The sequence below is a fragment of the Polyodon spathula genome, chromosome 3, assembly GCF_017654505.1.
Source record: "Polyodon spathula isolate WHYD16114869_AA chromosome 3, ASM1765450v1, whole genome shotgun sequence".
NCBI lineage: Eukaryota > Metazoa > Chordata > Actinopteri > Acipenseriformes > Polyodontidae > Polyodon > Polyodon spathula.
In genome coordinates, this window is record NC_054536.1 from 10,383,794 (window position 1) to 10,404,430 (window position 20,637).

Here is a 20,637-nt window from a genome sequence, read left to right on the forward strand (position 1 = left end):
CAAATGGTTATATTGGTATTAATCTGTTTTAGAATTGCAATGGTTATATGCAGTTGAAACACTTTGCTGTAAATACATTTTTTGCCCTTGCAATCTTTTACATCATGGAACTGTTTTTGTCCAGGTGTCTCAGGAGTGAACACAATCAGCTGTTTAAGAAGTGGATAAAGAGACAAGTAGTGGAAGCCATGAACGTCTGCAAACATCCCAATTTGCAAATCAGATGGTCCCACACAGGAACTGTTAAGTTAAGCAGTATTGCCCCCTCAGTTTAGCTCTTGTAACATTGTTTTCTTTCAAACAGAAGTCCATTCTGAGCTGGCAAAAACCTCTGGTACTTGCCCAAGGTGTTTGTGGGTTTAGTGGCTTGGATGCAAGGTGCCTGGAATTCATTCCACAACATACTACTCTTGTATACTGTAGTTTAAAGACTACTCTGCTACTGCAGTTGTTTGACGTAACAAGCAATGACTGATAACTGCAACTACTTGTGAAAACTTCAAACATTTTCTTGTCAAGAGGTTTGCTCATTCTCATCTCAGAAAAGCCAGCAGCATATATTTTTCAGATACTCAAAAAGACAGTTTGGCTTTAGCCTTAAATAGTTTAAAGACATGCAAGAAATAACCTCGGGTTGAGGTGAAGTTGCATCAGTGGATATGGGGAGCACCCACAGTTTTCTGGAAGTGTGCATCAAGGGCAACAACTTAGGCTTGGCCTATCAAATTGCCTACCATATATCTTCATGAAGCTCTATAAAACTAGAGCTTTATGTATTTAATCTATAAAAACATTTCTCTGCTTCCAAAACCAGCCAAAGGTAAAACGTCTCCCTCTACAGCTCAGGGGAAACAAACAGTTAAACAGCTTAATAGGTTTTGCATATTTATGTGGAAGAGTGTACTGCATTTGCTCTGTAGTTTCACAAACCAAATGGTTTCAAACAAGAAATAGCTTATATAGACTAATAGGTATCTGTGCAATTTTTTACTTGGCTGGTTATATTAGGAGAGAAGTTCTGCTCTTATGAGATCCATTTTTTTGTAGACAAGGCAAAGTGCTCCATTTATTCCTGTCCAAATCCCTCAGTTTCTTCAATGGCAAACAACAGTTTTTCTTTCAGCTGTTCATAGCTTTTGTAAGGTGGCAGATCCAATCGGTTAAAACTAAAAAAAGGGGGAAAAAAGGAACAATAGTCAGTGACAACTGAGTAGATATTCTTTCATAGCAGCTGATCAACTTCCAAATATGGATTTACCAAACCAGTACAGAGCTTATTCTCAACCATAAAGCAATTATCCAAAAATGAGATTTAACATGTGACATAGTCTCCTCCAGAAGGCTGAACAGGAGTCTTGCAGGATTGTGTGCCGTTCCTGCAGTGATATGGCTCACATCTAGGTCACTAAAGCAGGCAGAGGATTGCGGCAAGTGAGTGAGTGGTTCAGGTTCCTTCCACAGATCCTCAACTGGACTGTAGTGCCCTGATATGTATTACTGTGGTGTGGACATGATCTGCACCAACGTTCAGGTACACACAACATTATTCAGCATACCAGTGGCATTAGTCTATCAGCATAGACTTTAAAATAAAAGTACTGCAAATTGATTTCCAAAACTTGTTGGGAACAGTTGATACATTTTTACATTTATTTTTGAAAACCTTTTTTTATTCACGAGTAATTTGGCATATATACCAGCTATGGCCAAAAGTTTTGCCTTACCCTATAGAATTAACTAATTTCGCTCCATAAAACCTGCTGAATAATGTTATATTAACATATTGAACTGCATACCGCTTTGTATTTTTCCATATACTTAATGAAAAACTAACAATTGAAAAATGTGGCATTTGAAAGTCTAACATAAAATATGGGTAACTATCATGGCTTCCGGTAGACATTTGCAATATCATTTTGTAGTTTCTTTGATTACACGATATTAAATAAAATATCTAAATTATGTTTTTTTTTTTTTTTTTTTTTTGTCTCACTCCTAAAAATTCAAGGTGATGCAAAACGTCTGGTCAGTCACATTTTTTTTTTCAGAAATGTTATAACAGTTTGTGTGAACTCTGGAGTTCAAGAAGTTGCCAAAAAAAAAAATCACAAAAGATACATATATAGGAAAGTTTTCGTGGTCCAATTATGCAGAAGTGATTGAATGGAATAGAGAGATGCAGTGGTTTGCAGGAGTATTCACCGCCCTGCAAAGTTTTCACATTTTATTGGCACCTGAGCGTACTCCACGACGCTTTCAAAATAGACTTTACATGTAGAACTACACAAACTACTCCACGTTGATAAAGTTAAAAAAAAAGTCAATTTAGAATATAAATAAGTAAGATTTACAGAGAAAAAACAGATTAATCCCAGTTGCATAAGTATTCAACCCCTTTGCTACCGCAGATCTAAATCAAGTGCAAATGATTTGTTTGAAAGGTCACAGAATTAGTGAAATGGTTTCAGCCTGTATGTACTCAAAGTGGTTTAACTTGTATATAATTTCCCTCAGTTATATAAAGACTTTCAAGCTGCAACTCACATAGTGATCCAACAAAGCAACCATGAAGACCAAGGAGCTTTCGAAACAAGTCAGGGATAAAGTGTCAGAGAGGCACGAGCAGGAGAAGGGTACAAGAACATTTCAAATCCAATTGAAAATTTATGGCGAGACTTGAAGATTGCAGTCCATCGACGATCCCCAACAAACCTACCAGAACTGGAGCGATTTTGCCGTAAAAAATAGGCAAAAATGTCACCATCCTACTATGCAAAGCTAGTACCTATCTAAAAAGACTCACTGCAGTAATTGCTGCAAAAGGTGCTTCTACCAAGTACTGACTTAAGTGTCTGAAAACTTATGCAACCAGTCAATTTCATTTTGTACATTTTCTTTGCAAGTTTTGCTGACATTCAACCTTCTCCTCTTATATAGTGTTCAGTTTAACCACTACAGCTTTGAATAAAAAAAAGTTTGTTTTAAAAACTGCATACATTATTTGTAATACAACAAAATGTGAAAACTTTGCAGGGGGTGAATACTTCTGCAAACCACTGTGTGTGCTTGTGTATCATATATACATACATATGAGAGAGAGAGAGAGAGAGAGAGAGAGAGAGAGAGAGGAGAGATCATTAGAAATGTATGTGGACTTACCATGTATGACTTCTTGGTAGCCATGTTTCTTTACCAACCTTTTCAATGCAGAACTTTTGAGGACCATTGCTCCCTATTTAAAATAAAACAGCTTGATGTAAGGGATATGGCTAATCAGATATGTGAAAAAGACCTGTATCATTGACATGTCCAAGGAGTTCTATTACAATGAAAATAAGAAGTCACCATTTTAAATTCTTTACAAGATACGAGCTGTTGAGTGGCGGAGGCAGATTTATAAAAACATACAAGCTCCCCTCACAGGGATGCCTCAATAGACAGTCACAAACCACCATGCATTTCACTCTTCTAAACCACCACCTCCACTGTCCGCCATCCAGCAGACTTGGTATATACTGCACTTAAAACTCCCATGGTATACAAAACAGCTTGTGTGCAAGAAAGTAAATACCTTGCATTTCATTGCAAAAAGCTCAGAATCATGTGGGTGCCTATACACTTCATACCAGTAATGGCTGTTTACTATGAAATTTAAACCATGAACACATCTGTTGAATAAAAACATACCCATGAGCTCAGCAAAGCCTCCAAGTGGTAATCTGCACGTTCCGGTAACAAACTGCATTAACCGGAGACGGACCTCGTTGTCCATCTCTTTCACAAACTGAAAAATAAAGTTTATATTAACTAAAAAGGCAACACGGCACAATATCATACGATGAATCGGATGATCCCGAATTTTTTGTTTCCTTAAATCATTATTTTCATATTAAGTGTAACAAGAAATAAGCCCACACCTGCCAGAACCAAATGATCTGCTTGCTGTTTCTTGTGTAATGGCGGTACACTGTGTTCCTTTGCCAGTCCTGGAGGTCAACTTCCTGCATGCCACACAGCATAACCTTGAAATCACAAAGAGACTCTTTGTTATAAATTATGAAGCACCAGAGGTTTATTACCTTGATGTAGATCTCAGGAGCCGATTGCCAACTCTTCTTTCATTAGGGTGTTTCAAAACCACTCATATTTTAGCTATATTAGGAAAATACACTGTGCCACCAAAACCTATTCAGTTACCCTTAAAATGAATAAACACTTTTATATATGACATTCACTTGTGTGAAATAAATGTTTAATTGCCATCTAAATTGTAAGCCATGTGTACATCGCATTAAGGTACAAGTTATCAAACAAAACAACCAATCAAATGAATTGGCAAGTGTCTTCATCAGCAAACAAACTTCACAATGTGTATGTGCTGATTAATTAATAAGATTTAATATCAAATTATTCACCAATATAATTAGGGCTTCTGTTTTTCTTAATGTCATTTTTCAGTGCTTATTTATTGCTATTTTTGAGTTTTATGTAAATATGAAATTATCGTTTTCAGTTACTTTCCAAAATGCTTGGCCATTTTTTTCTATTAAAATACGTACAGTAGTAACTTGACAGTACTTGCACACTTAAATTGAGCTGCTTTCCTTTGCTGTCTTCCGCAATGAAATTCCTATGGTCACTGGCACATTCTTCTGGGGTTTTTGTGTGTAGACATTTTTTTACATTTCACCATAATTTGCAATTCTGTTTTAAAATCCTCTGTATCTTAACTGTAATACAGCTTTAAATCCTATACACAAGCCTCTATTCCTAATTGTAAATTGTAATCTTGTTTTAAATCTTGCAAGCAGAGTCTCCAATAGAAATGTAGGAGTGTGCTGTCACTCGGTAGTTGGGTGGGTTTAAAATATTCAGAAAGAATCAATGATAGATACACTGAAAAGGTATTTACTTTTTTAAAAGGTAAAGGGGTGGTCAACGTGAATTGAGTAACCATGAACACTACTTTTCTGGTGCTTTCTGGTGTTTATTGGTTATACGCTGATTTCATTTTTTGTAATCAGGGGTGTTTTATCGGTTAAAAATGAAAATCACAAGCCCTAAATATAATCCATGTAATGCAAATGATGAAGCAGGAGTGACACATCTGCCAGGAACATAGAATAAGAGTGTTAATAAGGGGTTGTGGACAATCAATTTGATCTGATTAACATATAATTGGTTAAACATGACAAATCAATAACCCTAGTACAGTTTGCTGTTCAGTGCAATTTCCCCATTACAAATGGACAGTGCACATTGTACCCAACATGACAGTTAACTGAGGAGGGGGTTATAATTTACCTCCAGCTCCTTTTCATCAAAGTACTGGAGCCACTGAAGAGGAACGACTTCATTAAAGCCATCAAGAAAAGCTTTGGTTTGTTCTCCCACTCCCCGAGAAAACCTCCATTCTGCCATTAGGCTGAAACAAATAATACAAGACTTTAATTTCAACTTGTAACACCACATTTCACCAGAAATGATCCTAACAATCTGGAACAGAAGTGTCCATCACATGTATTGCATGGATTTGATAGGACAGCCTTGGAAACACTACAGATAAATCACGGTATTTCCAATGTCATATTTCTGATATGTTTAGTTTGGATATTAAAAAAAAAAAAAAGTTTCTTACCCTATATATTCTTCCTTGTTTTCTTCAGTTACTAACAGGTTAGTACCATCCAGCTTCAAATCATGTGAGGTAACTTTTCCTAGAATTTCCATATCGACTGAAAAGTACATTTCCAAACCACACTCTTCAATGTTGTTATCCCTAGAAATAACAATTTTTTTTTTTTTTTTAACCAATTTATTTGTAGTAGAAAAAGGCAGCTGGCCTAGGATTTTATTTTTTAAAACAAAACAAAAAAAAAAAACAGTGCAAACCTTATCCAGATTAGGGAGTTGTAGAATTCTGGATCGATAGACTCCAAATCTTTGATTGTAAGCTTCTTGTTTAGCATGCGCTTATAGAATGGTAGTGAAAACCCAGTGTCTATAAACTTGCCATGAAAGAGAGCCTGATCAAGAAAGAAAGGACAAGTTAGGGCAAGTTTGGAAACACTTAAACAGCACCTTATGGGTAGTAGACAAAGGGTGACCGATTTTGCTAATTCAAATTCTTTAGCACAAATTAAAATTTACTAACCAAGCTTAAATGGAATTAGACAAGTTGTTTTTAAAGATACAAACTGGCATATGCACAGCAGCCTGCACTTTGGTACTAAAAAACAGTGACTGAACAGAATGCAGCTGATGCCACCAGGCCGGAACGTCCCATATTTGTCAGTTAAATGTTATACATTAAGATTAACATGTCACCTAACATTGCTTAATGTACTGACGGGCCATGAAAAGACAATATATAGAACTGTACAGGGTCAACAAAATAAAGAACTGAGAGAAATAACTGGGGGAAAAGCAAGATACTTGCCATAGCAATGAAGCGCCCAATGAAACAGAAATAGGAGAGATGATCTGGGTTGATGGTGGAGGCTGGATTGATCTGCAGACAGTAGTTGCTTTTGCCAGCGTACTCAAATAGACAGTACATGGGGTTTAACACTTCGTGGGAAAGCAGAAAGAACCATTCTCTAAAAGAAAGATAGAGTCATGAATTATATTACTTGGGGAAGGAGGAAGATTAACTGCACTTGGAATAATTACAGCATTTAAACACTGCCCTCTACAACGTACACTCCCTTTGTTTTAGATAACGAGACATCCCCTTAATGCTTAATGTTAGAGACTGCTGGTTTATATAATAATCACGTGCATTTCACAAGTTATAGAAGCTTGCACCGTTCACAGTATCTCTGTCTGCTGTGTAGTTCAAAGCAGACAGACTCAAAGATTAATGGTCATTAGTTACCACATTAGTGGGATATTTATTCAGTTTCACAGCTAACTGGCACCCAAGCCACTTCCAGTAAAATGTAAAAGTGCAAAAATGACCTTTGACGAGGGAAGAAGATACCAAAGCAGATAAACCAGCAACAGGTGCTTATCTGAACTCTGAATTACAAGACGAGACCAAAAACTAGAAATTCACAGATGGGTGTTTTTTTTTTTTTTTTGTATTTACGTTTTGCATACCACGCCTCTACCAGCATTCCTGCTTAATGATAATGAGTGATAATGCCCCTACTCCCACTGCACACCCAGTTGTTATCATGAAAATAATGTTAATCTTGCCATGGCTGGACCAAAAGCCCTGACCTGAATCCAGGTTTGGCCAGACTTTTACAGACGCTTCTTGTTGGAGGGTTATCTAAACCCCAACCACAGACACGTTTGGAATCACTGTAATATAAGATGGACCACTGGGTTTTTGTAATATTTTTCTATTTTATATGTAAAGGCAAGTTACTGATAAGGACACATTTTTTATCTGGGTATGGAAGTTGTCAGTGTCTGGTACTCTTCTGTTGTAATCTTATCAGCAGGGTATGTGTGTCAAATATAAGTATATTTACTAGAAGGACCAAGGGGATACACAGCTGTAATGGGAAAAAAAAAGTTACAAAATGTATTGAGGGTACTGAAACAATATTAAGCTACACAGCTACACAGTTACAAAAGAAAGAATTGTTAAAGAATGATGTAACCACAGGCTGAGTATAAAAAGGCTTGTACAGAGTTTATTTGTTGGACCAAAGGAATGAGAATTGCACACTCCTCCATCCCCAAAATTAGTCATTATGTGCATAAAGTGTTGTTTTTTTTTTCATATTGCATGCTGATTTTGATGTTTAATATTAAAAGTATTAGTAATGAACCAACTAACTGTTGTATTGAGAGAATCCACAAAATAAGGGGCTCACACCAGTGAGCCAGCAACACCACTGAGGGGCAACGAATTGTTTAAAGGAATGTAGTCAGTATAAAAATCAGCAAGATTTCAGTTAAACAAAACACAAAGCAATCCTCTTACCTTGCTAGCCCACCATAGTCTAACCCTTCCTCTCCTCGGAATATTACATACAATCTTCTCCGCAGGTCATATGGTTTTAAAGCCATGATCTGAGAAGTAAAAAATCAATTTTTATAAAAATGCATACAGTTCCAACACAGTAAATTGTTCATTATTTAACACAGCATTACAAACGTTAAAGTTAAATAATTACTGTTTAAAACAAAATAATTAACAAAAGTAATAAAAAGTATCAATCAGTCACATTTGAACGGCACATGCACTGAACACATATCAAATAACTTTACACTTTATTGTATTATTGTTGAATTGCCCTTACTTGCTGGAAAGAATCCTCAAACAATGTCTGTCGGGATACAGTGATCTTGACATGGCTGGGAAGTGCATTTGACTGAAAACAAATAAATATTAAAAAAACATGTATGTGTTGCTGAAACAGGAATACCAGAAAGTCTACCGAGAGACCAAATGTACATAATGATTAAGAGTTACCTGGCATAGATACCGGAAATGAGCTAGTTTCCATCTAAAGCTACGCTCATATGCAATCTGTGGGCCTTTTGTACTACAAAAAATAAATACAAACAAAACGAAAGCATGAACAGTCCACAAATAAATTTACTGGAAACCTTTTGATATTGAGCAATACTAACGTGTCTTTGGTTTACACTTACACTGTTGACTTGCCAGTGCGCGGATCACTGAAAGTCGTGGTTCTTGTGTTGTGATCCACAAAGTATCTGACACCCTCTCTTGTGTATCTGATTTCCCAGCCTTCAGGAAGCGGATCTTCATTTTGTAAGCTGCAAAATGTTACAATTTTTAAGTAACTCACAAGCATAGTACTCCCATACCTAAAAATGTCAGATGACGTCTAATTAAAGAGAGAAAGCCAGTGAATGCCCGTTTGGAAGTGTTAGGAGGCTGATCAAGTTGAGGATGTATTTCTCTTGCAATTTGTGCTGTGTGGGACCCGCGAGTAAAGCAGCCTTAAAGCAGACCTATCCACGTTCGTCCACTTGTACTTCTCTGATGCCTGCAGACAAACATGAAGCACAGAGCTGCTCTATAGTGTTGGACCTTCACAGCTGGTATCACAGATGTCCTCCAAGGTATTGCAGGAGTACATAGAGCACAGGAGACAGAAAGCAATTCATTTACTCAAAACAAAGATATTGTCCACCTGAATCCTGGTGTCTTATCGCATGAATCAATAAATCAATAACCACCTACCCTTGTGTACGTGGATCCTCCCACTGTGTGGTTTTTGTGCTGTGGTTCACAAAGTATACCCGGTCGTTAGAATCTACCCGTCTTTCTAAAAAAGAGAGTTACCGCTTTAGCACAGAAATCGTATGCAAGTGAACTCTGATCAATACAGAAGAGATTCTGTTGAATGAACCACATACCCCATCCAGGTGGCAAAGGTCCAAGTGGGTCATTTTCTGCTGACATCATTGAAGCCTGTTCAGAAGAGAAGAAGGATATAATATTACAGAAAAATCATGGAAGTGATATTTTGTGTGTGTGCAAGATTGTCTTTCTACCATAGTGGTACGACACTTCTGTGCCAATGCTAGTGCTTCTGTGGTAGTCCTTCCAGCAGAACAACCCCAAGGAAATAAAAATATTTATTTTAAAAACTCCAACACATTATAAACCATTTCTAGTCTATAATCTGATGTTATTGGCAGCAAACTTTGTCTGTTACTTCTGCCAGTAGACCAGCTCAAAGCAAGCCTGGTAAGATGAAGACAAACCAAGAAACCAGGAAACACATGCTTTCTCCTAATATTACAGACAACTACTGAATACACATTCCAAGGATTCATTATTTAAGGTATACAAAGTGCCTTTTCAATATACTGTAAAGGAAATCATTTTGGGAAATACCAATTATTAACCTTAGTCGTGCCCTAAAAACATATTTTAATAGTGCATACCTTCTCAACTGTCTTAAGATGCCAGTGATAACTACAACTCAGGAACTCAAATCGAAAACAACGGAAACGGAGCAAATTGTGCAAGATACTCAATTAGCTTTTAAAGGCAATGAACTGAACTACAGTAAGCAGAACAAGAAATGAAGTTTGAATAACATGCATCTAACCAGATTCGTCACCACACTCACAACTCAGTTTGACTTACCGAATAGAGGTATCGCTGATTAAACTGCTGCATAGCTCCCTGTAGCTGACTGCGCTGCGACTGCCATTGTTCAAAATTCCTCACAGATTCCATCGTGGGTCGTTGCCAAGTGGTCGTTCTGGTGTTGTGATCCACATAGTAAATCCTGCCTCGATCATCAACACGTCTTTCCCAGCTGGAGAAGAGAAAAAAATACATAAATAAAAAAGTTCAGAATGTCTAATAACAAGTTTTGTAGCTAGATGTAGTTACCAGAGAGTCGTAAGGGCCAATTTCATTTCCCCTCCATCCACCCTCTACAGAATCTTTAACAAATAATCCTGACATAGGATGACACCCATATGTCACAAATTACATTGATGCTTTAAATATACTACACGTTTGTCAGTTACATACACATGGCCTAAAAGGGCAAATGTGACAATGACCCAACTTACGATGCTCAATGACTTGTGCTAAAGAAAGTTCCTATGTTTCATCACAAATTGGACAAGCGGCTCTCTAGTTATACAGAAAGCACACGTATGCACCTCTACTATATTGTCCATCCCAGTGGGATAAAAAAAGAATTCGAATAGCACCTCTTTGTATTGGACAGTATTCTGCAGATTGAAGCTGCCGTGCACTTACCCAGGTGGTAATGGCTGCGGTCTCTCCCACGTTGTCGTCCTGGTGTTGTGATCGACATAATAGGTCCTACCATGCAGATCTTTCCTCTGCTCCCACCTTTCAAATTAAATATTTCAAATCAGTTAGACAGGTGTCATATAAGAATAACAACAGAAAGCTGATTCAGCAGAAAGAGCCCAAAATTACAACACAATAAGAATGTTCAGAAATCATCTACAAATCAAACAGAATCTTGTAACACATGAAAGTCTAAATCAGATAAACTGTTCCCAAGGTACAGTATTCAATTGCCCAGCTAATCCGGTGCCAGTACAACCCACAATCACAAAGATCATATGGTCTTGTAATATAGCCTTAAAGTCAGTGGCCTGAATTTAGGCCAATCAAAGTCATCATTTGAATACAAAATCAACTTCTAATTACAACTATAATTCTCACAGTTAATCTCAGGTGAAACTGTCATGTTAATATCTTAGGAGCATTTACACTCTAGTATTTTCTTATAAATATTTTGCATATTTATTCAGTTCATTTTTATTTATTCATTTTTTTAACGAGGAGGACCATTACCGATTTAGGGATAACAAGCTATTTAAATAAACAAGTGTCATTATAAATCATACATATTGCTTTGTTTTCCATTAATTAACAAAACATGGCCCACTATTCCAAGAGTTTTTACTGGCACAACGATTACAATATCTGTTACATTTCCCGTAAAGTTCCCCATTGATCATAAAATCTGTGCTGGGTTGCATATGGCTTCGTTACAGAAAAATCAGAAAGATTTGAATTGAGAACAGAAGCCTTTTCAAAAGTTATTGCCTTTATTCATATTTATAAACATGTTTGTAACATTCACTCCTCAATAAATAAAACTACTACACAAATAATCATATTGGTTTCAATATGATATTTCTAGCATTAGATTTTCTTGCATGATGATATTGTATTCAACAATTGCAATTATATAATATATATATATATATATATATATATATATATATATATATATATATATATATATATTATGCATATATGGTATAAAAACATGTTCATTGGTGTAGCTATTTATGTTACTTTTCAGGGTAATTGTAATTATAATTGCAATTACTGCAGTATAATTGTAACTAATTGTAATTGAATAAAATAGCACTGTAGCTGCAATTTCAGCAAACAATTGTGCTGTAATTGTAACTACAACTGAAGCTGGGTCTGTTTTCTGTTGCTCAGAACTGCTTTAATTGTTGAACAGACTAACCCTAGCTCTGTATGACTCCTCTATAATTTCTCACGCAATTTCTTTTTCTACACAGGTTTTGTATTTTGCCACCTCCAAAGCTGTACTGTGTTAATATTTTATATTGATAAGCCAAGGTAAAAAGAAAATCACGCTAAAAAGAAATCAAGTTATGGTGTAACTTTCACTGCAGGACTGGTTGAAAGGATGGATGAAGAGGCTATTTATTTGGTTGTACGGTTTGTGTAATATATGATTTATGAATTATTACTGTTTTTCATTTTTTAAATACTGGATTTTGTTGGGACAGCAGAGTTGGAATATAGAAAATATGAAAGTAAATATGTATGGCCTTTTCCTTCTCCAGGTTTTATAATACATTGTTTTATTCTCTCTCTTAAAGTTGGGGTAGGACAATAAATCAAAAAGGGTATCTTCACAGAACAATCTAGGGACATTTCCTAAATAAAACCAGCATGAAAAATCAGTTATACCTTTATAATTATTATTTGACTTTGCTAATTACTTTGTAAAATCTTCAAGAACCATGTGCACTTGGTTTACTATAACTTCTGTTTATATAAAGATATCATGCCAACAAATTAAAAGCAACTGCAAGTCCTGTTTAATTACCATGTGGAAATGCAGCCACTTCTGCTCCATACAGATCAAACAAAAAACAGTAAGACAGAAAAGTGATTGAGCCTGCATGCAGCTGACTAAGCTGTCTGAACAAGAGCAAAAGATCCCTGATCTCACGGGACCCTGCTGTGAGAACAGTGTGCGACGCACATCAAACTGCAGCAGTGCACTTTACTAAAAGCAAAATTAAAATCAAGACATTGCCTTTCTAGAGACTTTGCCAAAAGTTACATGATGAAACTGTAATTTTCTAGTGTCTGATATAGTTAAAGATCCACCACCATTTAAATCATTCAAATAATAATTCCCTGTGAAAAGCCTATCACGTTTACACATTCTGTGCCAGGGCTCCGATTTCTACATCAAATTCTCTAATTCTGCAGCTGCCCTTTAAACACAGTTTATTTGTACAATTGTATCTTTTATAGAGCTGTTTTACAAGTTGATCACAGTACCTGCACTATCCTAGTGAGACTGAAACACAACATTGACGCATACAGCAGATTAAATACACAGATGACACTCAGCTACACTTGTCTTTAAATCCAGCCAATCTTTCCCCTGGGGTGCTATTAGCGGATTGCTTTGTTGACATCAAGTGTTGGATGTCACAGAATGTCTTAACATTGTATTCTGATACAACAGATGTCATTCTTTTGGGCTCTCAGCACCAACTAAAAAATGTCTCATCAGAATTAAAACTGGAAATGAGAACAATTCTGTCCCTGATGCTGAGATGCTAATGCATGCCTTTATTTCCTCAAGAATTGACTATTGGAATGCACTTTTCCCTGGCATTCCAAAATGTTTGGGATCTCAGTTACAGCTCATCCAAAATACTGCTGTAAGAATACCAACCAAAACCAGAAAGAGTGAACATATTTCCTCTATCTTGGCCACAGCTGCAGGTTGACAAAATCGTGCAGTAGAGTTGCACCTGTATGTGTTTAAATCAAATGACAGAGCTGGAAGAAACAAAGCGTGAACGGCTATATTGCAAAGTAAAGCAACCAAGCTAGTTCAACATCATTGGCTTAACCGTGAGGTTTTTTTTTTTTTTTGGTTAATATTTCAAGCTGTGTTAGTAAAGTTCAATGTTCTCTACTAAAATCACGGAACCCGTGTGCACCACAGCCTTACTGACAAGCAACCAAAGTAAACTTGTGATTGATAATGATAACAAAGCAACATTTGAGTATTGGTTTCTGAAGGACCCCTAAACTGGTTACTAAGCAACCTGGCTCAGAGCTTTTAATATGTCAGTTAAAATGCCACAATAAACTGTGCAATACACTATTATTTAAAAACCATTAATTAGTTTAAAAAAATGTAAACAGGAAAACAGACACATGGTATTGGAATAATATTTCCTAAACGTTCAGGCAGTATCCATCCATCATAAAAATCGTAGTATTAATAACCCTTCACCGCAGCAGAACCTCAAAAATAAACTCTGTGATGATGTGCAGAACAGCCACAGCAATTACAAGGCACTGCACTCACCCAGACGGCAGCGGCTCTGCGCTGGAGTTGTTAGGCTGCTGCTGCTGCTGTCTGGGTTTTGCCCCATCCACTGCTGTGATGACCGTGGAATCTGTTGATGATGCCGCTCCACTGGTTGTAGTTGTACTTGAAGGGGAAGCAGTACTGCTTGCTGCAGCCGGGGATCCTTCTGACACACTTGCAGCTGGCACAGTGGATGCAGATGTTGCAGCAGCACTTGTGGAAAGGCTGGGGGTGCAAGTTTCAGAAGACTCTGCAGAAGCACCACTGGTGAACTCAACAGCTTCTGTGGTAAACGCCGGGGATGAGGGCTCTCTGTTTACTGCAACAAAAAGTAGTCTTTAGGGGGTGCGTTATCATTTATCAGCGTAAGTCAAACAACCAACAACAGGTTGCAGAAACTCCTTCTGCATACTGTGTCTTTCTACTGTTAAACACTGAAGTTACCCACTACATCCATGACCTGCATGGCTTCTTGTTAATCGAGCCTGGTAACAAAATGCACTTTTTTTTTTTTTTTTAAGACATCTGAGGAACAGTTAGCAGCCAGTATTACCCCCACAATTTATATATACACAACATAAAAAAGTGTTATCACGTCTCCCATATGAAATTCAACATGACGCCTAGCATCTCGTTCAAAAAACATACATGGGTGGGGCTGCATGCTTTCGGTTAATCAGGACGAAGGGTCTGGCCAAAGCAAGTGTGCCAAAGAAAATTAGAAAAAGTGTCACTGTGCAGAGAAGAGCAATACACTGATTAAAAGTGTTAAAGGAGTGCCAACCTATTCTTTAATATCCCTTTTCTTTGATGGATATTAGCTCTATTACTGGTCTTAACTTTTTATGAGGTGGAGAATCTTTTGGTTCTTCACTACGCATATATTTTAAATACAACTAAAAGCAAAACCCTGACATCCTGGTGCTGTAGGTCGCATGGCCTAATTGCAGTTAGACCTGGCATTGGAGAGAGTTAGGATCTGAACAACTAGGCACATGAAGTATTATGTACCAAAAAGCAGCTACTAATGAACGGATTTTAAATATCTGCACATTCCAAAATGAAGTATAAAACAAGCAAAAAAAGCCTAGCAAACAAACTATCTTCAATGGAAAAAAGGGGGCCAGTGATATTACTAATCTCTGGCAAGATGTCACAATATCTATTTTAAAATCTTGGTTAGCACTCTTTTAAAAGTAAGAGTAAAAACGGGACCAGCCTTAAGAACATTATGCAATCATCACAGGCTTATAAAACATGGCTACATTTTTGATAGACAAAGGCACTGATATTGCAAAGTGTATCAAGAAAGTTTGAAATCCCACTAATATGAAGGAATGCTGCGATCTTAAACCTGTGCATTCAAATAATGTCAGTAGGATCAAATTAAGTAAGCAAAGGAGGATGCAATCACAAAAGTGCAAAAAAAGAAAGAAAAAAGGATGAACCTTGTGAATTCCAATTTTAAAACTTTAGACTGCCTATAAGAATAATGCCTATAAGAATAATGTTGAATTTCCTACTATAGTACAGAAGTCCACTTTTAAACAGTACAGTGGTAACATAATGCAGTATACTAGCCAGTGTAATTGACAGAGCAACGGCAGCAGCTTTGCAAACCAAACAGTCCCAGGATCACAAATACAGCACACACACATTTACTACTGCAGCTAACAAGTGAAGGGTGGAAGGCATTATAGTGTTTTCCCAAAGAGTTTGCATAGCACTGTAAATATGAAGTTGGCACCTGAAATGGCTTAATGAGATGAACATAGAAATCTAGTCAACTGAGTTTTTAAGAAGATCCTTGTTTCAATATAACGATACCCTTTATCTCACTACCACTGGACAACCCCCACAACAATCTGCAACTTGTGGACAGCAGCATCGAGACAACAATGTTTAAAAGGGGTGAGGCTGAAGGACCTTACACAATACAGTGTGAGACAAATGGCAAGCACCATGTATGAAGCCTGACTCTACAAAAAGAACAGATACAATCAAGGCAGGGGGAAGGGTGCAGCTTTAACAAAAACTACATTTATTTAAGGGTAATAGGACAGAGACAGGGCACAAGCAAGAAGATATCTGCTTTTCTACTAAGCAAAGCAAAGCTTAAATATAGGAAGAATTGTAAGACACAGGACCTTACCACGATGCAATGCCGTGGCAGCCTGTGCTATTTCCTTGAGAGTGAGTGGCTCCTCCAAGTGGTCCTTCAGTTGGGGGTCACTGGTGGGATCATCTAGGGTTTAAAAAAAAAAAAAAAAAAAAAAAAAAAAAATCTATTAAAAGAAGGATTGGCAAGTAATTTCCAAAATCAGTTAGTCAGCTGTACATTGACCCTGTATTTAAAAATACACCTGCTTGTATTGTGGATAAAAGATCCATACATACATAATACATAAATATACACAAATCAAAATGTTTAACAGGGATAATTACTTCTAAAGAGCTGGGGTGAGGATTACACTATTTTAGTTACAGGGTGAGGTCAGACAAGTCCCAACTGCTGCAACTTCAGTAGTGTATACAATGATCTGCCGGCAGAGATATGCTTCCAGTGTTAACCGATATAATAGAAAAGGAAACTGTATACAATGACAACAGAAACAGAAACAAAGAAGCACGATTCCTCTCGTGCTGACTTTAGATCAGCAGATTACTTGTTTTTCGTTTGTCTCACGTGTTTTTGTTTGGGGGGGGGGTTGTTTTGTTTTTTTATCAGTTACAGTAGTGAACAAAGTTAAACTGGTCCTAAAAGAGTTAAATCGACAGAATCAAAAAATAAAACAGCTAAACAATAAGGGACAACTTTAATTACAAAATACATGGATTTGTCCCAAATCTGTTGGAAAATGCTAGCACCTATATTACCACGCAGCATTACAAATACTTACCAGCACTGTGGTTATTGGGTGGTTTTGGAGACAGTGCTGCATCAGGTCTGGCAGCGACATGAGAGGGAGATGGTGTGCCGTCCCCATTTACAACAGCAGCACTCGACTCACTCAGCCCTGAAGACTCTGATGCTGCCTGACACTCGATTCCGTTGGAAGCACCACTAGTGGATTTGAAATTAATCAAATCAGTAAATGCAAATTCAGCACACGGATCTTTAACTTTGCTGTAGCCCATATCACAGCAATTTCTTTTACTGTTACAGAAAATTGGTAAATCAACTAGGATTTACATTTTCCCCAACATTTTACTTGGAAACACTTGTCAGGAGAAAGAACTTTTCTTCTAAACAACACAGTGTATCCAGTTCATGCTGTCTCCTGCTCTGATGTAATGAGTGGCATGTGGGAACAGAAAGCCACCATTGTTGCTGGGGGGGGGGGCGTGATCTGGATACACTGCGATCCTACAATACTTTTTGTTTGTTTTTTTATCTCCTGGCTAACACTACCAAGTAACTGTTGAGAAATGTATTTCCCAGTTGATTTATGACCCATGATGTGTGAGACAAGTTCCTATGACATGTTCAAAGGGACAACCTCTTAAAAGGATGGCATAATATGCGGTTGAGCACAGGAAGTGATAAAGCTTCAGGGCTTTAGGTCAGACATGTTTTCCCAGCCTTCTCATATCTTTATGATTTTGGCAAACTTCTACAAGGCAAAAAACAATATACTTAAAAGAAACAAAAAAGTTTTTTTTTTTACCTTGTTCTAGCCCCTGTAGAAGATTCATCTCTGTTTTCATGAAAAGCATCACCATTCTGCTGAACTTCTAGGGAACAGAACATTATTACTTTTTCAGTTTTTAATAAATCTGCCTAATTTGTCCACTGTACACGAATGACTTACTGTTTGTTGGTGCAGTGCCATTAGGTAGTGATTCCTGATCAACAGTCAAGCCATCAAGTACAACAGTCAACTCCCCTGTTTGTACAAGCCCATTCTTGTTTTCTAAAGTGAGTTTTAATACTTCTTTCACATTCTCCACTATAATACAAAAATAAGAAAAGAGCTGTTGAACCACCACACAAATGTTAACAAATGTAAAAAGTACGGTCACTGTGCATAGACAAAACTAATGTGTGAAATGATTAAATAAATATATATATATATATATATATTATATATATATATATATATATATATATATATATATATATATATATATATATATATATATACATACATACACACACACCACACACACACACAGTGCCTTGCAAAAGTATTCAGACCCCTGACCAATTCTCTCATATTACTGAAATACAAATAGTACATTGAAATTTCGTTCTATTTGATATTTTATTTTTAAACACTGAAACTCAAAATCAGTTATTGTAAGGTGACATTGGTTTTATGTTGGGAAATATTTTTAAGAAAAATAAAAAACTGAAATATCTTGCTTGCATAAGTATTCAACCCCCACACATTAATATTTGGTAGAGCCATCTTTTGTTGCAATAACAGCTTTAAGTCTTTTGGGGTAAGTATGTACCAGCTTTGCACACAGTGTCAGAGTGATTTTGGCCCATTCTTCTTGGCAGATTTGATCCAGGTTGTTCAGGTTGGTTGGACGACGCTTGTGGACCGCAATTTTCAAATACTGCCACAGATTCTCAATGGGATTTAGATCAGGACTTTGACTGGGCCACTGTAGGACATTCACCTTTTTGTTCTTGAGCCACTCCAATGTTGCTTTGGCCTTGTGCTTGGGATCATTGTCCTGCTGAAAGGTGAATTTCCTCCCAAGCTTCAGTTTTTTAGTGGACTGAAGCAGAGTCTCTTGCAGTATTTTCCTGTATTTTGCTCCATCCATTCTTCCTTCAATTGTAACAAGACGCCCAGTCCCTGCTGATGAGAAGCATCCCCACAGCATGATGCTACCACAACCACACTTCACTGTAGGGATGGTGCGTCTTGAGACATGGGCAGTGTTAGGTTTGCGCCACACATAGTGCCTTGAGTTTTGGCCAAAAAGCTCTATCTTGGTCTCATCTGACCATAAAACATTTTCCAACATCGCAGCTGGGTCACTCTCATGCTTTCTGGCAAACTCCAGACGTGCTTTCAGATGGTACTTTTTGAGTAACTGCTTCTTTCTTGCCACCCTCCCATACAGGCCAGTGTTATGCAGAGCTCTTGATACGGTTGACTGGTGCACCATTACTCCACTCCCAGCCACTGAACTCTGTAGCTCCTTCAAAGTGATTGTTGGCTTCTCTGTGGCTTCTCTCACTAGTCTCCTTCTTGTTTGAGCGCTGAGTTTTGAGGGACGGCCTTTTCTTGGCAGTGCATGGGTGGTGTGATGCAGCTTCCACTTCCTGATTATTGATCCAACTGAACTCACTAGGATATCCAAACACTTGGATATTATTTTGTACCCTTTCCCTAATCTATGCATTTGTATTACTTTATCTCTAACTTCTGTAGAATGCTCTTTGGTCTTCATTTTCCTTCAGATTCACAGCCTTACCAATGATCTTTCAACAGTGAGGTTTTTATCCAGAAAATGTGACAGCAACTTTAACGGTTCACAGGCGGAGGCCAATGGTAAGGTAATTGTGTCCTCAATAGGGCAATTTCTTTCAACGGTGCAAACTGGGAGCTTCCACAGCACAGGGGTTGAATACTTATGCAAGCAAGATGTTTCAGTTTTTTATTTTTCTTAAAAATATTTCCCAACATAAAACCAATGTCACCTTACAATAATTGATTCTGACTTTCAGTGTTTAAAAATAAAATATCAAATAGAACGAAATTTCAATGTAACATTTGTAATTCGGTAATATGAGAGAATTGGTCAGGGGTCTGAATACTTTTGCAAGGCACTGTGTGTGTGTGTGTGTGTGTGTGTGTGTGTGTGTATATATATCAAAATACTGGAGGTAAAACTATTGCAGTAAAGTCCTGCAGTGAGGCAGCTATATTTATTCCATGGGCTTAGAATTATATACACACACTGTCAAGCAATAAAAAAAATTAATTGTGATTAACCTTGTGATTATTCTTTTTATCATACTTAATCTTGGTTCATCGCATATTTAACTGATGCAATTACTTCATCCATCTCATTCAAGTTTGTATTATTATTGATGATACTTTTCCTTTAAAAGGGTATCTTTTACTGATCTTTTTCATTGCCGTTTAAAAAAAAAAAATCAGCAATCCTGAATTTCTAAAAATAAATAAATAAATAAATAAAAATAAAAACTACTCTGCCAAAACTGACAGGTTTAATTTGTTGTGTTGTTGCTAGAAAGTATTTTGAGATGTGAAAGTGTGCTTTTCAGATTAGATGTAGCCTACGTTTGCATTACTGAAACTCAATTTGACATGATATACATCAGAAAGTTATTTTGTAATAAGCTTCCCATGCACAAGCTCTTCCCTTTCAGTACTTTGCCCCGTAATGCAGTTATATGACTAACTTTCTATGCAAATGCCAACTGCACTCGAGTATATGGTGCTGAGAGGGTCAAGACAGAGTAGTGCGTGTTTAAAAAAAAAACAAAAAAAACAAAAGACTCTCCAAAGAAATGAACGTGTTAAATTGCACAGGTTAACTATCT

General features: G+C 37.1%; 1 protein-coding gene across 6 annotated transcripts in view; it reads right to left on the bottom strand.

Annotated features, from left to right (window-relative positions):
• Positions 1-20,637, bottom strand: part of LOC121312708 (NEDD4-like E3 ubiquitin-protein ligase WWP1) — a 33,203-nt gene that overhangs the window by 300 nt on the left and 12,266 nt on the right. For 2 of the 6 annotated variants that reach the window (XM_041244402.1, XM_041244401.1), the window contains 21 exons: positions 17,918-18,055; positions 17,774-17,861; positions 17,006-17,169; positions 16,258-16,350; positions 14,103-14,424; positions 10,718-10,813; positions 10,088-10,262; positions 9,349-9,403; positions 9,173-9,257; positions 8,614-8,742; positions 8,432-8,504; positions 8,259-8,330; positions 7,940-8,028; positions 6,440-6,599; positions 5,893-6,026; positions 5,639-5,779; positions 5,305-5,425; positions 3,918-4,022; positions 3,688-3,784; positions 3,160-3,232; positions 1-1,166 (listed from right to left, as the gene is read on the bottom strand). The exon at positions 1-1,166 is cut by the window's left edge and continues 300 nt beyond it. In XM_041244402.1, the coding sequence (XP_041100336.1) occupies positions 1,067-1,166; positions 3,160-3,232; positions 3,688-3,784; positions 3,918-4,022; positions 5,305-5,425; positions 5,639-5,779; positions 5,893-6,026; positions 6,440-6,599; positions 7,940-8,028; positions 8,259-8,330; positions 8,432-8,504; positions 8,614-8,742; positions 9,173-9,257; positions 9,349-9,403; positions 10,088-10,262; positions 10,718-10,813; positions 14,103-14,424; positions 16,258-16,350; positions 17,006-17,169; positions 17,774-17,861; positions 17,918-18,055 (2,510 nt within the window). In that variant the 3' untranslated portion in view covers positions 1-1,066. The remainder of the gene's footprint in view (positions 1,167-3,159; positions 3,233-3,687; positions 3,785-3,917; positions 4,023-5,304; positions 5,426-5,638; positions 5,780-5,892; positions 6,027-6,439; positions 6,600-7,939; positions 8,029-8,258; positions 8,331-8,431; positions 8,505-8,613; positions 8,743-9,172; positions 9,258-9,348; positions 9,404-10,087; positions 10,263-10,717; positions 10,814-14,102; positions 14,425-16,257; positions 16,351-17,005; positions 17,170-17,773; positions 17,862-17,917; positions 18,056-20,637) is intronic. The other 4 variants (XM_041244404.1, XM_041244407.1, XM_041244406.1 and 1 more) reach the window with 3 other exon arrangements.